Source organism: Macadamia integrifolia, chromosome 1 (genome assembly GCF_013358625.1).
Source record: "Macadamia integrifolia cultivar HAES 741 chromosome 1, SCU_Mint_v3, whole genome shotgun sequence".
Lineage (NCBI taxonomy): Eukaryota > Viridiplantae > Streptophyta > Magnoliopsida > Proteales > Proteaceae > Macadamia > Macadamia integrifolia.
Window position 1 is genome coordinate 13,699,023 of NC_056557.1, and position 24,283 is coordinate 13,723,305.

At 36.2% G+C, this 24,283-nt stretch overlaps 2 protein-coding genes across 7 annotated transcripts; one reads left to right on the forward strand and one right to left on the reverse strand.

Annotated features, from left to right (window-relative positions):
• Positions 1–489: 489 nt before the first annotated feature.
• Positions 490–1,684, reverse strand: LOC122066245 (zinc finger BED domain-containing protein RICESLEEPER 2-like). The gene is made up of 4 exons (XM_042630095.1): positions 1,397–1,684; positions 978–1,299; positions 710–854; positions 490–604 (listed from the first exon to the last, which is right to left on the reverse strand). Exons 1-3 carry the CDS (start codon positions 1,682–1,684, stop codon positions 718–720), a joined length of 747 nt encoding a protein of 248 aa, XP_042486029.1. The 3' UTR covers positions 490–604; positions 710–717.
• Positions 1,685–6,681: 4,997 nt separating this feature from the next.
• Positions 6,682–24,241, forward strand: LOC122080260 (protein NRT1/ PTR FAMILY 8.3-like). 6 transcript variants are annotated; one of them, XM_042647228.1, is made up of 5 exons: positions 6,682–7,002; positions 21,026–21,131; positions 21,207–21,424; positions 21,928–22,484; positions 23,093–24,241. In XM_042647228.1, the coding sequence occupies exons 1-5, from the start codon at positions 6,952–6,954 to the stop codon at positions 23,913–23,915; spliced, it is 1,755 nt and encodes a 584-aa protein (XP_042503162.1). In that variant the 5' UTR covers positions 6,682–6,951; the 3' UTR covers positions 23,916–24,241. The 6 variants fall into 6 exon arrangements, 5 of the variants coding, with proteins under 5 accessions (XP_042503162.1, XP_042503168.1, XP_042503177.1 ...); XM_042647234.1 differs by lacking the exons at positions 21,026–21,131; positions 21,207–21,424; positions 21,928–22,484; positions 23,093–24,241 and adding exons at positions 9,758–10,081; positions 10,604–11,160; positions 12,062–12,554; positions 13,242–13,576 and having other exon boundaries at positions 6,687–7,002; XR_006140657.1 differs by lacking the exons at positions 21,026–21,131; positions 21,207–21,424; positions 21,928–22,484; positions 23,093–24,241 and adding exons at positions 9,758–10,081; positions 10,604–11,160; positions 12,062–12,953; positions 13,242–13,576 and having other exon boundaries at positions 6,688–7,002.
• Positions 24,242–24,283: the final 42 nt, after the last annotated feature.

Sequence of the window (24,283 nt, forward strand, 5' to 3'; positions counted from 1 at the left end):
AACATCACAAAAAATCCAAAACATTGATCCAACATCCTCATAATTAAATTATTTAGAAACATCATAAAAAATCCTAAATCCTTATCCTGTCCAAGCATCCCACAATTAAAATAATTAGAATCATAAAAAGTCCTAAATCCTTGTCCAAGCATCTCATAATTAAAATATTTAGAATCATAAAAAGTCCTAAATCCTTATCCAAGCATCCCACAATTAACATATTTAGAGGAATCTACTCTCTTCCAAGTCACATATTTAAAAACATCACAAAAAATCCAAAGCATTGATCCAACATCCTCATAATTAAATTGTTTAAAAACATCATAAAAAATCCTAAATCCTTACCCTGTCCAAGCATCCCACAATTAAAATATTTAGAATCATAAAAAGTCATAAATCCTTGTCCAAGCATCTCATAATTAAAATATTTAGAATCATAAAAAGTCCTAAATTCTTATCCAAGCATCCCACAATTAACATATTTAGAAATATCACAAAAAATCTTAAATTCGTATCCAAACATCCCCAAAGTTAAATATTTAGTTACATGACTCAAAATTATCCTGATTTCGTCTAATCTGGAGTGCTTCAACATCAATCCCACCTAATAGAAAATAGATGAAACATAAACATTAGTAAATGTAAAGATAAAAGATAGCGAATATGTCATAATCAAAGAACAAGAATGATATTACCCATGGAATTTCACCTAACAGACTAAACATTAGCTGCAGTAGAGGCATTAGAAGATCTTTGTGTAGGTTCTACTGTAATATTAGTATCACCACTCACATCCAAAGACAACACATTCCCCAAAGCATTAGCCAAATCACTGGCATCATCAACCGGTTCAGCTTTAAAAGTGTACAAAATGAAGAAGAGGACATGTAAGATATTAAGATTATGACAAAAAAAATGTGACGAAGCAACATTTGTTTAACGGATGAAAAATGTATATTTACATAGTTTGAAATTACCTCTAAAGTCTACTCCGAACATCCAATCTCGAAGGCAAATCAACGCTTCAGCATTTGTAGGCAAAAGCTTACTTCTGTATTTGTCAATAACTCTACCTCCAGCACTAAAAGCTGATTCAGAAGCAACAGTTGATACCGGAATAGCCAACACATCCCGTGCCATCCGAGAAAGATCACGATACTTTGATCCTTGTGACTTCCAAAAGGCCAATACATCATAATGCTTGATCGGATCTTTAATCCTTGGCTCTTCTAGATATAAATCTAATTCGGATTTATCTTGTATTACAGTAGTAGTAGAACTCTCATACATAGATAGCTCCTACAAAACAAAATAATCAAAATGAATAATGTAATATATTGAATTAAAATATATGTTTAAAACAACCAAAAAAAAAGAAAAACATAATGATTTATACCTCCCAATCTAAAACATCTCCAACTGTATTGTCCTCAATAGCATGTGATTGTAATCCTCTCTCTTCCTCAGTTATCTCCATGCACCGGTACTCTTCAAAGAGTTGTGCTAAGGTCGATTTCACAAGGTTAAACTTTTCCATTGCTGTTGAATCCAAACTGTATATCTTATCAAAAGCATACCTAACAAAGATTAGCTTGTAACGAGGATCAAATACAACAGCAATAGCTAAAATGATGCTATATGAGTCCCAATACTTATCAAACTTCTTTTTCATTTGTTGTGCCATCTTTTTCACATAGTCTTCTCCTTGATTTATCGTTTTCAACAAAGACAAATGTATTTTCCATACATTATGAAAATACAAATTTTTTGTTGGGTACTTTGACCCAGACAATAATTCAGTAATGTCATTAAAAGGCTTCAAAAAGGAATATAAGTGTTCAATCTTTTTCCAATCCTCATTGCTTGGACACACTTTAAAATTTTTATCCACCAACTCTAGTTGTTGAAATGCAGTCTGATAGACAATGGCAGAATCAAGCATGTGATAAGTCGAGTTCCACCTTGTGGAAACATCTCCATGCAACCCTTTCTGACTTGGTATATCCAATTGTTTGCAGCATTCAAGAAACTTTACTTTCCTTGCTTGAGATGCCTTCACATATGCTACACTCGATCGAACAAAATGTATAGATTCATCAATGCACTTCAAACCATCTTGTACAATTAGGTTCAATATATGAGCACAACATCTGTTGTGAAAAAACTCACCACTACACAACAATGCCTTCTTTAATACCAAACTTTTTTTTCAAGTGCTCAATAAAACAAAGGTTAGCACCGGCATTATCTAATGTAATAGAGAACAATTTCTTCTCTATGCCCCAATCCAACAATATATTTGAAGCAATTTCACATATATTAGCTCCTGTGTGTGGGGGTGGCATGATGCAAAATTTCAATAATTTTTTATGTAGTACCCATTCTGTGTCAATATAATGACAAGTGAGAGAAATATAGGAGTCAGTTGTTACAGAAGTCCACAAATCAGTAGTCAATGACATTCTACCATTGAAGGAACTCAAAAAATCCTTTATCCTCTTGCTTTCTCTAGTATGCAACTTCAAAATATCAGCCATTTGGGTATTCCTACTAATAGGACTAAATTGTGGGTAAAGATAAGAAATCAAAGCCCTAAACTCTTCATACTCGACGAATACCAAGGGAAACTCATGTCTGACAATAAGTGTGGTAATCATATCTCGAACTACATCTGCTTCAATCCTCTTAGTTTTCAGTGCCACATTCCCATCACCTCCACCCAATAACATTTGAGCAACATCATTATTTTTACGCTTGAGGCAAGACTTAAGATGTCTCCTCAAACTACCAGTGCCATTGATAGATGAGTCAGCCAGATATATATTCCCACAAGCCTTTCATTTTGCTCTCTGTCTTCCATCGGGATTTTTGTCTTTAGGGATATTAATAAACTCTTTCCAAACTATGGGAGTTTTTTTCCTATTTCTTGGTAAAGTACTAACTGTAGCAGATGAAACAACTGGCCCAGTATTATGATCAGATGCAGTTCTTGAACTAGACGGACTAAAAACCATTCCCTCTGTTTACTTCATTAACAGACATCTGAACTTCTTGATCTTTTTGATTTGACATTATGTAATTCAACTGAATAAAACAACAATAGAATGCAAAATAATAAATATAAATTGAATCTTCCTCAAAATAAAACAATATTGTTCAAATTCATGTTAATAAGACTTAACATTTATTCAGTAAAAAATAAATCCCCACTAATTTAAGGTCTTGCATCGTTTCAATTCATTTAGGCAATAGATATCATAATCTAAGGCATGGATATATTTACAATCGAAATGCCAAAAAATTATTATGTAATCAGTGAAACATGCTTTCTACATGAATTATCAGTAAATAAAATTTCATACACATCAAGTGGAGCAAATAATGTCAAAGAAACGGTTAGTAACTCAATATTAATCCCAACAAGTACATGATGACATCATTAAATTCCTCGAAGGGGATGCTCCTTGAGGGAATTAAATGAAAATAAAAGAGAACCATATTTTAAAATTCAACCAAATATCTATTCAAAATCGATACTAACCCACATAGCATCTACAAATATTAGACTCTCAAACTCACAACAAACAAATGAGAAACCAACAAAGGGAAGATCAACCGAAAACATTGATCCATCAAAAGTGAATTAGGAAGTGATGTACGGATTTTATTTTCATGAACATAAACACGGTATGGAATTTATGTGATAAATTCATCAAGAAGAAACAATAATGGAGCTCATAAAGCATAGCATGGATTCTTGTCATGAACAAAGAAAAGCATAAATAAAATTTCAGGTAATGGATTCATCAGGTATTCAGGTAGACCTGATATACTATGTCATATACATCCAAATCAGAAGTCATATAAACATCCAACCACGGAACCACCGCAACTCTAAAGTCTAAACCATAGTGAAACCATTCAAAACAGATTTCTAGATCAAGGAAAAAAGAAAGATATGCACTGATCATGCGATTAACAATTATAGAATTCTAGGAATGGCCTACTTAAGCCAAACATAACCACCTAATTAGAAGCATAACTTAGGCCCAGGTTTACCGAGCAAGAAAATAGATCAACGTTGGACAGGCATCCGGTTCCCATGGAGAGCGAGAGATAGACAGACAGACAGATTTAAATGCTTGTGTTTAGAATGTTTAGATTTTCCTTCGTTAGCCAATGAGTGTCAACAATAGATGGTGGATTTCATATACCTTAAAATCAATAACAAGAACAAGAAAAAGCTACTGCGGATGATCACAATGCTACGCATCAATAGAATTCTACAAGAAAATTTTAAAGAATAGAAAAAGCAAACGAGTGAATAGGAAAAGTAACTAACAGCTTTGTCTCTGTCGTTGACGTGTGAGAACCTGCTCCTCCAAGAAGGATCAAGGATGTACCACTACCTGCGAGAAAGTAAAAACACCTTGAGCAGAGAAAATGCATAGAAACAGTGAAAATCAGAGAGAGAAAGAGTAGGTTCCACATAAAACAATCCATATGCAGTGAGGAGAACAAAAAACATCAGAAAAGGGGGAAAAAAGTCTCATTGACAGAGAAAAATCTCAGAGCGAAAGAGGAGAGAGATCCAAAGAAATGTCTCCCTAAATAAAAAATAGTTACTCGAGAAAGCAGAGGAAGGATAAGCAATACACACAAATCAGCCATAGCGACTGCTTGACTAATTCAAAGTTATATTTACATGAAGCTCAAAACAAGAAGCTCACAAATGATCCGGAATCAAGAGAAATACCATGTAACTTCAAGCACAAAAACAAAGAGGTAGAGTCCAAACCCGTGCTCGCCCTTGATTAAAAAATTCCTCTTGCTATGAACAGAATTTGAACCCAACTTCTCCCCCCCCCTTCTACTGAAACCCACCGAGAGCAACAAGTCTTGTCTATTGGAGCTTGATGGATTAAATTTAAGAATATGTACAAAAACTCCAGATGGCTTAAGAGCAATCTCAGCTTCAGTTAATTGAATTCAGTGAGTACGAACTCACCATCGCAATCAAGGATGAATGTTTGGACAGAATTGATGAGTTCCTTTGCGTTCTTGAGAGGGAGAGGCTGAGCCGAAGCCCGGATCGTGAGATTGGAAGCTTGGGAAACCTGCATTCTAGAGTTCCATTTAATGGGATTAGAAAGGTAATATATCTTCTTTTTTTGCCCCAGAAAGCGAGAACGGACAAACACAGAGAAACAAAGCGAATGGCGAATCGACGACGACGAAGACCACAGCGGCGGCCGCGACAGTGTTAAATGAAGAGAAAGGTACTAGGGTTTTTGGTTTTTTTCTTTTTAACTCTTTCATATGGGGTTAAAATAGGTATCTTACAACCGGGCCAGGCCAGGCCGGTGCAAAATAGACCGATCTCGGTCGGGTATTAATTGGTCGGTCTCGATCGGGTGCTTGATGGTCCAAGTATCAGGACTGAGACCGACCGTTTATAAACGGGCCGGGCTCAAGCCCGACACGTTTAATAAACGGGCCGGGTCGGGCCGGGCTTTAAACGGTCGGTTCTGTCGGGTCGGGCCACGAATTGACACCCCTGGTCTTGATACTAACAAAGATGTATGTCTACTTTAATCAAATGACTAAGGTTTAGACCATTTTAGCCACATGAAAGGATTCCAGAAACATTTTGTCAAGAGAAATAGAAGGGAAAATATATATGCTAAAGGTCTTCAAGATTAGCGGCAAGTATGAGGGACAATTGGGGGTCAACTTGGCCCAATCAAGACCAATTAGAGTTGGGTTAGCATGAGCCCGATAGGATTAGGCCTCGGCATGAACCTAATATGGTTGGAATAGACCTAGGTTTAGTTTTAGGCACCTAGGGTTGAATTGAAGTTTTAAGAAACTCGACTCAACTCGACCCTATTGCACCCCTACATGTGACACTATAATGTAGGTTAATAAAATATTAAAATTGACCAAAGTATTCCTACGCACTTAATTAAGAGCATTTTTTTTTTTGGGTGAATAAAAAATTAAGAGCATTATAGTCTTCTCGCTAAGGTATGGGCCTTTTTTGGGACGTTATCTTTGTCTGCACCCCATACACCCACTTCTATCAGAAGGAATCTTCAGAGTTTTGGCTTCTGGTAAATAATTTCATTCATGAAAGTTGTGAAAAACACCCAACGTGTTGGTATAGCTGTCCCTGCTATATCCAAAATTCCAAACTAAGGACGTATGGTTTGTGGGTCCCAATATTAAATAAATAAAATTAATTTTATCAGCCAAATTGTAAGTATGAAATAAGAAAAAAAGAAAAAGAAGTTATGATCAGATACTCTTATAATCATCTGATTTGTATGAATTAGAATTATGATGGCATTCCAGAATGTCAGAGACTTCGAAAAATAAAAACAGCATCTTCCAGTGAGAGAACAGTACACTCAACAGAAAAGGATTAAACTAATCCCTTAATCAATTTAGTGGGACCCATTTTATCATGTATTCTTTATCTTAATTAACAGTAACAAAATTGTTTTCTCATTACCCAAAAATACTTCTTGGGAGATTGAAGAAAAATCGAAACTTTGAAAAATAAAAACTTCATTTTTCCAAAATGAGAGAACAGTACACTCAACCAAAAAGGATCTTATCTTATAGTGGGACCCATTTGATCATGTTTTGTTGATCTTATTAACAGTAACAAAATTCTTTTCTCATTACCCAAAAATATTTCTTGGGAGATTGAAGAAAAATTTTGGAGACCAAGAATTTTGGAATGAAGAAGATATGATTTTAGTTGGAAAGATGTTGCCTGATGTCCAGTCTTACGTCAGCAGATTTCTCAATGAACCCATGTCCTGCCTCTCCTCTATATAGCCCCGTTCTTATTGAATCAACAGACAGAAGGATTCCTTCGTCCCTCCCCCTCCAAAATCCCCTCCACCTAACCCACCCAAACTTTTGTTGATAGTAATCACCTGTATGGGTTCTATGGAGGAAGAGAGATTGCTCTTGGAAGATGGGCTCATAGAGGTAAGCTCGATTCATCTTCTTTATTAATTTCTTCAGGTTCTATTTATTAAAATTTTTTGCTTTAGAGTAGAGAAGGGTGCTTGGGACTTCAGTGTATTCCAGTTCTGAATTTTATATGTTCAATTAATTGAGGGTGTTGTTCTGTTTTGTTGTTTTACCCATTTCTGCTGTTTCAGGAGTTCCTTTTTTTCGGTGGGTCTGTTTCAGAAATGGTTCATTTGAAGTAAATTGAAATCCCAAGACCTTGTTATTGAGAGAAGGGAAATGGGACCATAGATATATCATATTAGAGCTTCCAAAAATTGGGTTTTGTCATCTTTATTGTGCAATTACTCTATCATCAAAGACTGTTTGCCCTCCATCTCACACTCCCACCTTCCCCAATGCTTTGAGAGTTTAGGGTTGGAGTGGGGGTGGCAGGGAAGGTGGTCAGTGGCTAGTTGTTACAGAGGAGAAAGGGTGTTGAATCCAGTGATCTTTTGGCCTGTATGGTATATGGTGTAGTCATATGAAGGAACTTGGTAGTTTCTCATGATCTCCTCAGGTTATTTGGAGTATAAACATGCCATTAGCTTGAACTTTATCTGCATCTCCATTTTCTCAGTATTTTTTTTTACTGGTTCAGATTGAATCAGATACCGAGGCTTTCTCAACCAAGGCTACTGGATTGAATATTTTTGGGTTTTGATGCTTTTGTCTGATCGTTTACGTTTAGATTATTGGAGGACTGTACATTTCTACACTTTTTTTTTTGTTTTTTTTCATGGATGCTCTAATCATGGGGTGGGAGTAGTATACTCTTTTTATTTTCAAATATTGAGGTATTGACTTCATTGTAGATGGGGTGCAAGATCATTTTTCTTTTCTCCTGTAAGCTTGGAAATATCAGCTCATTATGGGCAAGAGTTTGGTTTAGTTTATTAATTTGGAAGTGTGAACAATCATATTAATTTTTTTTTTCTCTGGGTAGATGAGATCGTTCTGGTATATACAATAAGAGCATTCCTCTAGATAACTTTGAAGTTTCAGCATCTATTTCAATGCCTCTACTGTTTCTAGATATTTCTAGGCGTTGTTGTAGTTCATTTTTGCAGACCGAATTAGAAAAAAATTGGCCATTTGATATGCTGGATTGAATTTCTCCAACTCAATCAGAATCACACTCCAGAAATAGCTTAAACAAAAGGGATGTCGCCTATGAAATGAATGTAATAAGAGAAACCCCATCCCTTAGATTTAGAATTATAGAAAGTGCCACATATTTGCGGAGAACAAAAGAGAAAGAGAACCTAACCCAAAAATGTGCAATGGACTTATGCACCTTTATAACTGTCTAGCTCAATAGCGGGCTCATTTTCCAACTCCCTCTAAACCCTCAATCCTGCAGGATTCAGAAGCAGGATGTCCTTGCCACCATAGACCTGCATTCATGCATTAGAGTTTTATATGCATCTTAATTTTGAGTATTGATTGGATTATTCGGAACTCCCAACAATGAAATGGTTTCCATATCCCTAAAAAATGTATAAAGTTAATTAATTAAAATAACCAAATTACTTGTAGTTCAATGAGTGATTTATTTAGAGTAAGCTGAGATTCAAAGTCATGATTTCCCATTTATTTAATCTTTCCTTTTAGCCCATGTAACTACTTTGCTTGTGGGATGGTTCAATGAGTCTATAAGTTTCTTATGATAATTATAAAAGAAAAAGCAAAGATTTCCTGAAAGAATCTGATCTCAAGCACAAGATTTTATCTCAATGATTGTTTTAATCAGTGTTATCTTATTGTTCACAAGATTGGATCACACTGATTGATTAATACAATCTAATCATTTACTGAGAATGTTTAACTGTTGCCAAGTCATAAAGAGTCAAAATCATTAATTCCATATGGATGGAATTTTTGCAAATGGTGTACAATTGAGTTGGTGTCAACAGTTAAAAAAGAGATTGTGATGACATGGCGATTGATAAAGTTTACTTAAAGCAAAAAAGTAAATTCCCTTACATAAAGTATCTTTGAGAAAAGAGATTGTGACGACATGGCGATTGATGAAGTTTTACTTAAAGCAATGCACATATGCTTGGACACCAAAAAAACATACTTGTGTACAACTACCGCCAACCAACCCCACCACAGAGGATTTTGGACATGTTTTTGAATTTGATTCAGCTTATTTCAGAGTCCTTCTAACTGACCTGTGTTCCCCTTAGTAATTTGCAGAATTCTAGGAATTCCTTCTATGTGTATTGGACCTTTTCCTGCTGTTAACCTCTGTCCTGCGGGCGGCAATGTGATCATGGATTACCTGCAAGAAAGAGAAATGATTATATCCCTGATATACCAATGCATCAAGCTGCTTGAACTTTTCATATAATGTTTTAGAAAAAATTACCTTAAAAAAATAAAAATAAAAAACAAAAAAACAAAGAGCCTGTCTGCCTTTTGGTACTCTCAATCTGTAATCTGTAAACTAACCATTGTCATTCTTATACACAAAGCACACCATGTATACCCTTAGGGTGCCATTTCAGAAATTGATGTTTTATGCACAATAGAACTGAGCTGCAAAAGTGTGAGATCTATCCTGTGTAAAGCTTATATATTTATCATCCATTTATATTGTTTAGACTACAGTAACTCGTCATTTCCCTTTGGAACTTTCTTACTCCATTGAGATCTATCCTATGGGGAGGGTTATGGAGCTTTTTATAACAATACCTTCATGTACTTTTTCTTCTGTATGCTTCAGAATGGTAGCAGAGGACCATACACAGGAGATGGATCGGTTGACATTAATGGGAAGCCTGTGTTGAAGCAGAACACTGGGAACTGGAGAGCATGCCCCTTCATTCTGGGTACTGAAGGCTGTGAGCGCTTGGCATCCTGTGGAATTGCAGCAAATCTTGTTACTTATCTCACAAGCAAACTACATGAAGGGAATGTCTCTGCTGCAAGAACTGTTACCACTTGGTCTGGCACTTGCTCGCTTGCACCTCTCATAGGGGCTGTTTTAGCAGATTCATATTGGGGAAGATATTGGACAATTGCAGTTTTCTGCATAATCTACTTCATTGTAGGTACATATTTGGAATTTTGTTGCTTTTTGGTTAATTTAATTAGTACTTTCTGTAGGATCTTGATTTCTTGCATAGAACATGTATGATTAACATGAGATTTATAATCCAGAATGAACTATACCTAACATCCATTACTTGTGAGCTCAAAAAGTTGAAATTTTCTTATCATTCCTGTATATAGATTAGGCTTGTATGGATGTTACAAGGAATTATGCCAATGTAATACCTAATTTCAAAAGAAAATGAAGAAAGCATACAAGTGAGAGAAAACGTTTCATGTATTGAACTGCTAGAAATCTCCATCTTATTCTGGACCCTATTTTGTCCTTGAGGGGGGCTACCCCTTGAAATATTGTGCCCTTCGTGATTTGTGTGGATTGAAGGTTCATTGAGGATGATGTATGTCCAGTCATCATATAATACATCTTCATTTTTTTTTTTTTTTTTAATTTACTTGGTTCTTCAATTTTCTTCTCTTTATATTTTCTAGACAGCTGACTGCATGTACTTCTATGTAGGGAATGGGTACTTTGACCTTGTCAGCTTCAGTTCCTGCCTTCAGACCTCCTCCCTGCAGTGGTTCTGTTTGCACAGACACTACTCCAGCTCAGTATGCTGTTTTCTTTTGCAGTCTATATTTGATTGCTCTTGGGACTGGTGGAATAAAACCTTGCGTCTCATCCTTTGGGGCAGATCAATTTGATGATACTGATCCGAGAGAGAGAGTGAAGAAAGGGTCTTTCTTCAATTGGTTTTACTTGTCTATCAATATTGGCGCTCTTATATCAAGTAGTTTTATCGTTTGGATTCAAGACAATGCCGGTTGGGGACTAGGATTTGGCATTCCTACTCTGTTCATGGGCCTTTCTGTTATAATTTTCTTTTCAGGCACACCCTTATATAGATTTCAGAAACCAGGAGGAAGCCCTCTTACCAGAATGTGCCAGGTTGTGGTTGCATCTATCAGGAAGTGGAACTTGGAGGTCCCTGAGGATAGTTTTCTGCTGTATGAACTACCAGAAGAAACCTCAGCAATTGAAGGGAGCCGGAAATTGGAGCATAGTGATGAACTCAGGTATATCCTGTACCTACAGTGCTTTATTCTCTCCCCCACCCCCCCCCACCCAAAAAAAATAGAAAATAAAAAATAAAAATTCATTGTAATTCAGAAAATGTTAAAAATCTTAGGTCAGAAGTTCTAAAATGTTATTTTCTTTACATTTTAGTTTTATAATTATGTGCAAAAGTGTTTGTTAACATGGTCATTGGAGAATTTTCCAGACCCTTGATATTACTCTGTTTCTTAATTGGGGAGTTAATTCTGTCCTTTTTCTTCTTTACCTATGATATTCATTTTGCTTGCCTTTTAAAAAAAATTGAGCCTTGCCTCAAAGATTTGAGAATATATATAATATCCAAAATAATTGTAACTGTTTATAATTAGACTGGTTGAATTAAAATAGTAGTAAAGTAGTTAGTCAAGTTTCCTGTGATTCTTTTGATTTTGTATGAGAATAGAGAAGTTAGATTAATTTATTCTGTATGCATAGAGTATTAGTTTTACACATTCAGATGTATGAGCTAATTAAAGAAGTTAATAATATTTTTGTTGTATGGACTGTAGGATCTTAAGTTGGGTCTTCAGGTTGATACAGATATACAGTGGCTTTTATTGACTGCCTTTGGTAGAACACTCAATTTACTTGGCAAAGAGTAAATTTAATCTCTTAATTGAACATCACCTAGTCCCATCTCCGAAAAAAAAATATAAATAAATAAATAAATAAAAAATTAAAAAAATCTTATTTTCCTTGAATGTAATACTTTTACAATGTATGTCGAATATATACTAACAGAATATTAAGAATGCTTGAATTGACATTTTTTAAGGTTAATCGTTTTTAATTTCATATATCTGTGACTGCTGACATTGATAAGTTTACCTGCAAGATCTTGACAACTTGATTATTCCACAGGTGCCTTGACAAAGCTGCTGTGGTGTCAGATCTAGATGTTAAACAAGAGGAATTTTCCAATTCATGGAGGCTCTGTACTGTAACACAGGTGGAAGAACTGAAGATTCTGATACGCATGATTCCTATTTGGGCTACTGGAATAGTGTTTTCTGCTGTTTATGCTCAGATGTTCACCATGTTTGTGGAGCAAGGGATGGCTATGGACACGACTATCGGTTCCTTCACCATTCCTCCGGCATCATTATTGACATTTGACATAATCAGTGTCATTGTCTGGGTCCCGATGTATGACAGAATCATTGTTCCAATTGCGAGAAAGTTTACTGGTAAGGAAAGAGGATTCTCAGAGTTGCAAAGGATGGGCATCGGCCTCTTCATATCAATTCTAGCAATGTCTGCTGCTGCAATTTTAGAGATCAAGCGGTTAGAAATTGCAAAATCACTTGACTTGGTGGACCAAAAGGTGGCAGTACCTATGAGTATTTTATGGCAGGTACCTCAGTATTTTTTGGTTGGGGCTGCTGAAATATTTATCTGCATTGGACAGCTTGAGTTCTTTTATGAACAATCTCCTGATGCCATGCGCAGTTTATGTAGTGCTTTGTCACTTCTCATAACTGCATTAGGGAATTACCTTAGCTCCTTTATCCTGACAATTGTGACGACCATAACAACTAAAGGTGGAAGCCCTGGGTGGATACCCGATAACTTGAATGAGGGGCACCTTGATTACTTCTTCTGGCTCCTAGCTGGTCTTGGCTTCTTGAACTTCATGGTTTATGTCTTCTGTGCCTCGAGGTACAAATGCAAGAAGGCACCATAGGATCCTCCAAACAGGATGTGTTAGTACTGCAGAACAAGCCAAATACGCATACTGTACATATGATTCCAGGTAGAATCTGCAAATATTGTTGCACCTTGTCAATGGTTTGACGATATATTTTTTCCAAACCTCTGGTGTAATTCTTCAATATGTATTTCATCGCTGTCAATTGTTTTCCTTTAGAAAAGCATTAATGTACAATTATGCTGATTTGTTAAGATTATTATAGTACTCTGTATTTTGGAACTCTTGCTCTTTTAGCAACTTGAAAAAAATATGAAACCAGTGGCTTTGTGGTATAAATTTGATTTGTTAAGATTATTATAGTACTCTGAGAATTGCTCTTTTTGAATACAGGTATGTACAAGAACTGATTTTGATCATTCTGGATCACCCGAATTGCTTAATTATTAAAACCCCTGTTGAACCTCTGTAATGGTGAAGTTGCATGTATATCGATACACCTCTGTACAAATGAATTGTCATCTAATGTATAGGGCGTCTCTGTAGCCAATTGAATTTGGAGATTTTCCCAGTGAAGTTTGCCTATAGGCAATTGAAGTGAACTTGCCATTGCCACATGAAGAGTGGGCAAAAATTGGATTTAACTTGTTCGGGCAACTTTCAAAACTTACAATTATTTTTGTATCAATTATTAGTATTTCATCTAGTATTCAAGTGCAGATATGATCTGAAGTTTATTTCTAGAGCTTAAACATCCACCTTACAGGAATGGTCTCTATAGATTCTTATCTGAATTGCCTTATCCATTTGAGCCTGTTCTGATATTTGAAACCATGCAAAAACTGTAAGTGAAGATTTTCCCTTTTCACTTAGTGTTGTTAAAGTGGATTTAAAAAAAAAAAGGAAAAAGGAAGAAAAGAAAAGAAAAGAAAAAATGCCATGTGTGGACTCATTGGAAAAGAAAAGTATAGCCTCCACTTGTTGCAAGCAAAAGGGAAGCGAAATTAGTTTAAAAACGAAGGAAGGGGTTTTATGAGCAAGCAGCCTAAGGAGAGGATCAATGAGGAGCGACGAAACAATTTCATTAATAGAGGGGTAGAAATGTTATTCATGTGAGGAGAGAGAAGATGCTAGTGTACCCTCTATGGTCAGCTCAAAGGACCTTTTTGTTTAAAATATTCCAATAAAGGGAATGAAAAGTTATTTATATTATTGACAAATTGTTGAAGTTGGCTAACAACAGCATTGTACACGACGTGAGGAAAATGAAAATACATGAAACTCAAGTGAACAGTTGGGATGAGTTGTGTCACTTGACGTTATATCCTCAAGACTGTAAATGCCCTCTATGATGCAGCCGAGAGTAGTATGAATTGATCAGGATAAAATAGCCCTTTAAGATTTGATAGTTATTGTGCACTTGCCTCCTGTGCCCTTCAAGTACTTTAGGTCTCAATCAGAAAACAACAGGACCATATAGAAATGGAGAGTGTTCCATGTTCGTGAGTGTAGCTTATGTGTGTAGAAGCACCCAATGAATGCCCTCGAACAGGAATCATTACGGGGTAAGAAGGTCATTTGAGGGGAGGGGAGGAGAGAGATAAAGAGAGGAGAGCACCAGTAGAGGCTACACTCCTAGATAATAATTATTAAAGTTTGATCCAAACTCATTTTTCAAATTCACGGGACAACTAATATTTATAATAAAAAATGAGAAGTTATCGTGTAACACATAGTTCAGCCCAAAATACCTCTTTTTTTTTTTTAGGATAGGGATCCTCTCTTAAGCGTTGATCGCCTAGGTTTTACCATTTTTAGTTGAGTGATTGACACGTGTTCAAGCAATGATCCAACGGTTCCGGGCATTACGCCTTTGTTCTGGTCAGTGAAAGCATAGCCGTTGGATCACCACTTAGACATATGTCGATCGCCCAAATAGCTATGAGTCAACTTGAGTGAATAGCGCTCAGGAGAGGAGCTGGATTCTTTTTTCTATCTATTTTTACTAATAAAAAAACCTAAAAATATGTATTGCAACCCATTGAAAATGTCCTCCATCAAGAGCATCATACTTGACATCTTGAACCTAAAAATAACAATTTCGCTTTTACCACTCCCCTTCGAAAGCACATTCAAGTCCACCCATTGCATCAGGATCCTCTCCAACACCTTAACCCGTCCAATGCTCATCAGATGGCTGGCAAGACCTAGGTTATATGTCCGAGTCCTCCTAACGATCCGATGCATGTTGGGGCATTGGATACATTGGAGAGGAGTCAAATTCCTGCCCATTAATTCATATATATGATTGCAATCGCTATCGCCCACTCCCTATCTAGGAATTTCCCTTGAATGATTGATACTCATTTATTGAAAAATTCCAAATTACATTTGAGTGTACGCTATCCAATTTAGATGTGAGAACGATTCAATTCTATTGAATGGTTTATTGCCAATCCATCCAACACCACCATCTTTTGTTTTATGTCTTTAAGTATTTGTATATATGTTGTGTTTATTCCTTCGTCCTTTCCCTTTCTGTACTTTTGTCTCCGATTTGGGGGATGGGGGATGGGGGAGGGGGGAGGAGAGGGGGAGCAGGATAATCTACAAATTAAAAATTAATAGGAAAAAAGAGGTGAAATTTTATCAATAAGAAAAGAAAATTTTGAGTAGGATTCAGCTCCTCTCCTTAGCGTCTATTACCTAAGTTGATATATAGATATCTGGGCGAGCGACGCATGGCCAAAAACCGTTGGATCATCGCCTTGTCACGTAGTGTTCACCTAGATAGTCATGGGAAAGACATGGGCAATAAACACTAAGGAGAGGAGTCAAATCCCTTTTGAGTAAGGAGATTGGAGTAAATGTAGAAGAAGAGAGAGAGGGGAGTAGGGTAATCTACAGATTAAAAATTAATAGGAAAAAAGAGGTGAAAATTTATCAATCAGAAAAGAAACTTTTGAGTAGGATTCGGCTCCTCTCCTTAGTGCCTATTGCCTAAGTTGATACATAGCTATTTGGGCGAGCGACACATGGCAAAAAACCATTGGATCATCGCCTCGTCACGTGATACTCACCTAGATAGCCATGGGAAATACATGGACGATAGACACTAAGGAGAGGAGTCAAATCCCTTCGAGTAAGGAGATTTGGAGTAAATGTAGAAGGAGAGAGAGAGAGTTTCCAAAGTTTTCTATGACCGAAGTAGGACATTATTGTCCTTTTCTTGGCGTGGGAATTTTTTTTTTAACCTATGGGCTTTTAGGGATGTTTGATTATAGGTTTATATCTTCATATTTCCAAGAATTTTTCATAGTGATTTGGATTTTTTTGTAAATAATTTTTGAGAAAAAGTTTTATGAGCGAGGAAGGGTAATTTAACACCCTATACTATGTATATTTTCCTTACATTTGACTTTGTTACCCTATTATATATGAAATCATTTCATCACATTTTTTTTTTTTTTTGGTAAGAATTTCATTTCATCACACTTCATGCCTTCCTTTTTTCCTACCTACTTAGAGAACCTTCTTCCATAATCTTTTTACACAAATACCTCATGGTTGGTGCTCCCAAAAGTAAACAAACATTATTAGCTTGATCAGCCTATTGTCACTATTGAAAGAAGAAAAGGACATGATCATACAATTATAATCCTCTGATCTGTTTATAATATAGTGGGAAAGATTTCCTACAAGGGAAGTGTAACAAAGATTCTATACACCACACCACACTACACCAATGAAAGGTTGGAGGAAAAAAATAAAAAATCGTCTTTGGGTCCACATGGATAGAATTAGCAAGTGAATATCAGTGTGAACCTTTCTAAACAAAAAAAAAAAGTCAATGTGGGTCCTACTATTTTTGTATGAGAAGGATATAAATGATTCTGTACAAGAGTAGCATAATAATTTTTTCTTATAATATTATTTTGAGAGTCTCCAAACTCTATAAAAATAAAATTTTTGTTTTTCACATGTAGAACCCTGAATGAATTGTCCACTTGTGGAAATCTTTTTATCTCGATGATCTTTCCTTTTGCCGTCTAGGGCTTAGTATATTTTCTTAGTTTTTTCGGTTAAAAAAATCCGTTTTATACCCATAGATTTAAAAATTAATATCAAATTGATAGACTACCCGGATCTGATCATTATCAGTTGAAATTGATCCCCAATCTTGAGCAATTCGATCCATTAATACAGTATAAGGGCAAATGGTCTAAAATACTAATTTTTTTTTTTAAAAAAAAAAAGGTTAAAATTCGTCTGGTGTAGTGATGTCAACTAATATCATCCAATTCAAATCGGTATGATTCTCGAGTTTTAAAACCTTGTTTGCACTCAAAATGGCAAGACAAAAAAAGAAGTGAAAATTACATGATTACCCATTTTTGGGTTTCTTTTTACAAAATTATCCATTTTACGTTTCACTTAACAAAATTATCCAACATTGAGTTTAGGTTTACAAAACTATCAACTACAGTGTCTCTCCCTCCACTGTTCACATTGTTTGACATTTTTACCCTTGACCCTACTCTTGCCATCCCACCTATTCTTGATACCAAATTGTCAAACATTGTTTGACAGAATTACAAAATTGTAGAACCAACTATAAAGAAATAGCCAGTCAAATTAGGATGAAGAAGGTAAAAGATACCTGACCCATATCAGGGTCCTAGACAACGGTGCCACTATAGAAAAATTCTTTCTTGAGATCCTTTAAGATCTTGGTATAACTGTAATCTTTCTTCAAACCCTACACGGTGGTCAAGCTTTTCCTTCCATTCCGTTGTTGTACATGAACATGTACATACTCTTTCGTTCCAGCTCCTGAATCCTCTGCATTTGCCTCTGCGAGTGGATCTGCTCACAAAGAAAATGTTGAATTCCAATTTCGAAGAAATAAGAAAATCCCAATAGAAAAAAAAAGAATAATAGAAACCCTTATTACATACCGCAAGCAGTGGGGACTTAGGCATCGAGATCAGACATGAAACCTTGATCTTAAAAGGTAATTTGGAGGTCATATTTCAACCCCTTCACAACACATTACATATATTCCCTCAGAACCTGCAACAATTTGTATATCTCTGATTTAATTTGGAATCATCAACAAACATGAAATCAGATATGGTGGAAGACTGAGAAATGGATTATGAAGCCTTAAGAAAAGGTAGAAGGGTCAAACACAGTTCAAGGATCCTTGAAATAAATCCTCACTCCCCACCAAAACCAACACTCCCATTAAAAGGGAAAAATATAATACATTCAAGAGTAATATCCCCGAACTGTTCTTTCTTTCGGTGCAAATTAAGGTTCCTCAGAAACCATGAATTTTGAGTTGCTCCTTCACAATCCAAGCCTGTAGAAGAGATTGTAGAATTGTATCACCAAGGTTCAATAATAAATAATGAAGAATGGAGATTATCAACAACTATTGTACCTGGACAAGGAAAGTTGACACGTAAGTGAGAAGCCAAGAGTATGGTCAGGGGTAAAAATGACAAACAATGTGAACAGTGGAGGGAGAGACATTGTAGTGGGTAATTTTGTAAACCTAAACTCAATGTTGGATAATTTTTTTAAGTGAAACATAAAACGGATAATTTTGTAAAAAAAAACTCAAAAGTGGGTAATCACATAATTTTTCCAAAAATACGAAAAGGGTCCTACTTTTTTTTTTTTTTCTGGTAAAGAGAAAAGAATCTGATTTTAAAGTTGAACTTTTTGAACTAATGAATCAATTTAGTGGGAGTGTGGGACCCTTTTGATCATGGGTTCTTGTAATTCCAAGTTTGGCCTTTCCTGAATAACGTAAGACAACTGTTTTCTTGGGAGATTGAAGAGAAAAATCTGGGAACCTCTATACTGAAATTCTGAATGAAGACAGAGTTTTAGTTAGAAAGGTCGTTGATTCATGTCCAATTGTCCAGTTCTTACATCAGCAGATTCCAAAATGTATCCAGGATCTTGTCTTCTCCTCTTACAATCTTTATATAGATAGAACCTGCTGTTATTGAATCCACAAAGACACAATCCAAAGGATTCTTTACTCTCTCCTAATCCCTCGACACAACCCACGCAGACTTTAGTTGATAGTCATCTCTATGGGTTCTCTGGAGGAAGAGAGATTGCTCCTGGAAGATGGGATTATAGAGGTCAGTTCGATTTATCTGCTTTATTTTTAAGCCTTTTGTTGATTAGTTTCTTTAGGTTCTTTTCTTTAATATTCTTTTTCTTTGATTGTTTGCTAGAAAAGGATGATATGATTGGGATTTCAATGTATTCCAGTTCTGGATTTTATTCTTTCAATCATCTGAGAATATTGTTCTGTTGCCTTGTTTTACCCATTTCTTCTGTTTCAGGAATTTCTTTTTGGTGGGTCTGTCTCAGAAGATAAAACCTTTCGCTTTAGATTTTGTAGAAAAGGGTGATTGGGGCCTCAGTGTATCTCAGTTCTGGATTTTATTCTTTCAATCATCTGAGAATATTGTTCTGTTGTTTCTTGCATTTCTTTTTGGTGGGTCTGTTTCAGAAATTGTTCATCTGAAGAAAGTTGAAATCTCAGGACCTGGGTATCAATCTCTTATTGAGAGAGATGGTGAAGGACATAGAAGAAAATGGGCCCATAGATATATCATGTTAGAGCTTCCGAAAATTGCTTTTTGCAATCTTTATTGTCCAATCTTTCTCCATTATCAAAGGTTATATTTACCCTCTATCGCATACTCCAACAGCCCCTTTTCTTTTTAACGTTGGGGGCTAGTTGTTATAGAGGAAGACAGTTGTTTAATCCAGTGATCTTTTGGCTCATGTGGTATTTGGTGAAGATGTATGAAGGAACTTCTTAGTTTCTCATGTTCACAAATTCAGTTGGAGTACAAACATGCTATGAGTTTGAACTTTAACTGCAGCAGTAGTTCAAACACATGAGTTGTCCCCTAAATGAATTTAATGAAGAAACCCTGTCCCTTAGGATTTAGATTAGAGAAGGTACCGCATATTTGCAGAGAAGAAAAATAAACAGAATCTAACCCAACATGTGCGGCTGACTTATGCAACTCGCATGCAATGCACCTTTATGATCCCTCGTCATTCCCAATAGCGGCCTCATTTGACAAATGCCTTTATAAACCTCAATCCTGTGGCCTTCAGAAGCAGGATGTTCATGCCACCATAGACCTGCCTTCATGTATTAAGAGTTTCAAATGCATGATGCATCTTAATTTTGAGCATTGTTGGGATTATTAGAAACTCCCAAAAATGAAATGATTTCCATATCCCTTGAAGAATTGTGAAGCATGTTTAATAATTTGCATAGCCAAGTTACTTGGATTAGTAGTTGAAGATGAGTGATTTATTTACGGTAAGCCTTGGTTCAAAGTCATGATTTCCCTTTTCTTTAATCTTTGACTTTTAGCCCATGTATCTACATTGCTTGTAGGATGGTTGATAATTGGCTACAAGGTTTTAATGATGCATCCATATATATATATATATATATATATATAAGCTTCGGAGGTGTTTTAAATTTGGTTCAATTTATTTCTGAGTCCTTCTACATGACCTATCTTCCCCTTAGTAATTTGCATATATATATATATATATATATATAGAAAGAGAGAGAGAGAGAGAGAGAGAGAGAGAGAGAGAGAGAGAGAGAGAGAGAGAAATTCCTTCTGTGTATAGGACCTTTTCTGGAATCCTTGTACTAACATCTGTATTACAGCAATGTGATACATGGATTACCTGTAAGAAAGAGAAATGACTATACCCCTGATATATCAATTCATCAAGCCACTTGAACTTTTCATGTCATTGTTTTTGAAAAAATGTCTTGACAGGAAAAAAAAAAAAAAAAACTAATCTGCCTTTTGGTATTTTCAGTCTATGCATTGAGTTCTTGTACATAAAGCACGCCATTTAAGAATTTGATGTTTTACGTGCAATAGAACTAAAATGCAAAAGAATGAGATCTATTCTATGTGTAAAAATTATTTGTTTATCATCCATTTATCTTATATAGATCTCCCTTAACTCTTCCATTTCCCCTAAAGAAAAGAACTAAAGGAGAAAGAAACCCCACCCCCAAAAGAAAAAGAAGGATAAGAAATACCAAAAGTAGAGATTTTTTATTACTATACCTCCATGTACTTATTTTTTGTGTACTTCAGAGTGGTAGCAGAGGACCATACACTGGAGATGGATCAGTTGACATTAATGGGAACCCTGTGTTGAAACAGAACACTGGGAACTGGAGAGCATGCCCCTTCATTTTGGGTACGCACTGTTCATACTGCATTTGCACATCTGCTAGAGTCCATTAGAGCTTTGACACTTGGTAACAAAATGCAGGTAATGAATGTTGTGAGCGTTTGGCATACTATGGAATTGCAACAAATCTTGTTACCTATCTCATGAACAATCTGAATCAAGGAAATGTCTCTGCTGCAAGAAATGTTACCACTTGGTCTGGCACTTGCTACCTTACACCTCTCATAGGGGCTGTTTTAGCAGATTCATACTGGGGAAGATATTGGACAATTGCAATTTTCTCCACAATCTACTTCATTGTAAGTATATATTTGAATTTTTTTTCCTTTTTGGTTAACTTAATTGTAATTTATATGGGATGTTGATTTCTTGCATAGAATATATATGTTGAACATGTGATTTATAATTCAGAATGAGCTCTACCTGAAATCCATCACCTGTGCACTCAAAAAGTTAAAATTTTCTTATCTTTCCTGTATAGAGATTAGGCTTGGATTGATATAAGGAATAAGGTCAAAGTTAATTTAAAAGAAAAGGAGAAAAGGTTACAAGTCAGAAACAGTACATGAATTGAACTGCTAGATATCTCTGTCTTATTCTGGGCCTTTTTTGTCCATGAGGGGGGCCACCACTTGAAATGTTGGGCCATTTGTGATTTGTGTGGATTTAACGTTCATTGAGGGTGATGTATCTCTAGTAATCATATAACACATCTTCACTTATTTTTCTCAATTCATTCATCTTCTATTTTCCTCTCTTTGTATTTTCTAGACAGCTGACTGAAACTTGCACTTCTGTGTAGGGAATGGGTACTTTGACCCTGTCAGCTTCAGTTCCTGCCTTCAGACCTCCTCCCTGCGTTGATTCTGTTTGCCCAGCTGCTAGTCCAGCTCAATATGCTATTTTCTTTTGTGGTCTATATCTGATTGCTCTTGGGACTGGCGGAATCAAACCTTGTGTCTCATCCTTTGGGGCAGATCAATTTGATGATACTGATCCGAGAGAAAGAGTGAAGAAAGGGTCTTTCTTCAATTGGTTTTACTTCTCTATCAATATTGGAGCCCTTATATCAAGTAGTTTTATCGTTTGGATTCAAGACAATGCTGGTTGGGGATTAGGTTTTGGCATTCCTACACTGTTTATGGGCCTTGCCATTTTAAGTTTCTTTTCAGGCACAACTTTATATAGATTTCAGAAACCAGGAGGAAGCCCTCTCACAAGAATGTGCCAGGTTGTGGTTGCATCCATAAGGAAGTGGAACTTGGAGCCCCCTCAAGATAGTTCTCTGCTCTATGAACTACCAGACAAAACCTCAGCGATCAAAGGGAGCCGGAAGTTGGAGCATAGTGATGAACTCAAGTATGTTCCCCTTAACCAATGCTACTTATTCTTCCCTGTCCCCCAAAACAAAAAATCTTCAGGAAATTTTAAGACGTGTTTAATGTTACATTTATGTTAATTTATTTGTGATAGAATTTTTTAAGGAGTGTTTATATCTTATATGGGCTGAAAACTCTTTCCAGTGTTTTCCTCTGGTCCTGTCAGAATTAATAAATGGATTTTATCATATTTATAGTTGGATATCTGAATCCTTGTTGTATTTGAATTGGGATCATTTAGGGTTATCTAATTATGAAATTTCCTTATTGGATTTGTGTAGGATCAAGAGTGGTCCAGTTTAAGTCTGACCTGTTGACAGCCCTAAAGCAGAAAAATGTTTCTGTTTTATTAACTGTAGAGTCATGCAAGTTGGGTCTTCAGGTTGATTCAAATATACAATGGCATATATTGAGTGCCTTTGGTAGGACACCCTACTTAGCGAAGTGCAAATCCAATCTCTTAATTGAACATCACCTAGAATGCTCGAATCAACATTTTGGAAGGATTTATCTTTTTGATTTGCAATCCTCTGTGACTGACATTGACAAGTTTACCTGCAAGATCTTGACAACTTGATTATTCCACAGATGCCTTGACAAAGCTGCCATGGTGTCAGATCTAGATGTTAAACAAGAGGACTTCTCCAATCCATGGAAGCTCTGCACTGTAACACAAGTTGAAGAACTGAAGATTCTGATACGCATGTTTCCTATTTGGGCTACTGGAATAGTGTTTTCTGCTGTTTATGCTCAGATGTCAACCATGTTTGTGGAGCAAGGGATGGTTATGGACACGACTGTCGGTTCCTTCACCATTCCTCCAGCATCATTATCGACATTTGACATACTTAGTGTCATCGTGTGGGTCCCGATGTATGACAGACTACTTGTTCCACTTGTGAGAAAGATCACATGTAAGGAAAGAGGATTCTCAGAGTTGCAAAGGATGGGCATCGGCCTCATCATATCAATTCTATCAATGGTTGCTGCTGCAATTGTAGAGATCAAGCGGCTAGAAATTGCAAAATCTCTTGGCTTGGTGGACCATAAGCCGGCAGTACCTATGAGTATTTTATGGCAGATACCTCAGTATTTTTTGGTGGGGGCTGCTGAAATATTTACCTTCATTGGACAGCTCGAGTTCTTCTATGACCAATCCCCCGATGCCATGCGTAGTTTATGTAGTGCTTTGTCCCTTCTCACAACTGCACTAGGGAATTACCTTAGCTCCTTTATCCTGACCATTGTGACAACCATAACAACTGAAGGTGGACAGCCTGGGTGGATACCCAATAACTTGAATGAGGGGCACCTTGATTACTTCTTTTGGCTCCTGGCTGGTCTCAGCTTCATGAACCTGGTGGTTTATGTCTTCTGTGCCAGAAGGTACAAATGCAAGAAGGCATCTTAGGATCCTCCAAACGGGATGTATTATGACTACAGAACAAGCCAAATACACGTACTGTACATATGGTTATGCAATTTCAAAATTTTCCAGGTAGAATATGCAATTATTGCTGTTCACACCTTGTCAATGGTTTAAAAGATACCTTTTTCCCCCACTTCAGTAAGTAATTCTACAGTATGTATCGTTTTTACTGTAAATTGTTTTTCTTTAGATGCATTGATGTTGTATTTGATTTGTTAAGAATACTGTAATTCTGTATATTGGAACTCTTGCTCTTTTAGCAACTTGAAAATATATGAAGCAGAATGCCAGAAAAAGAGGATTGCACACATTAGTCAGGATGACAATTGACCTTTGTGCTTTAATGTCGA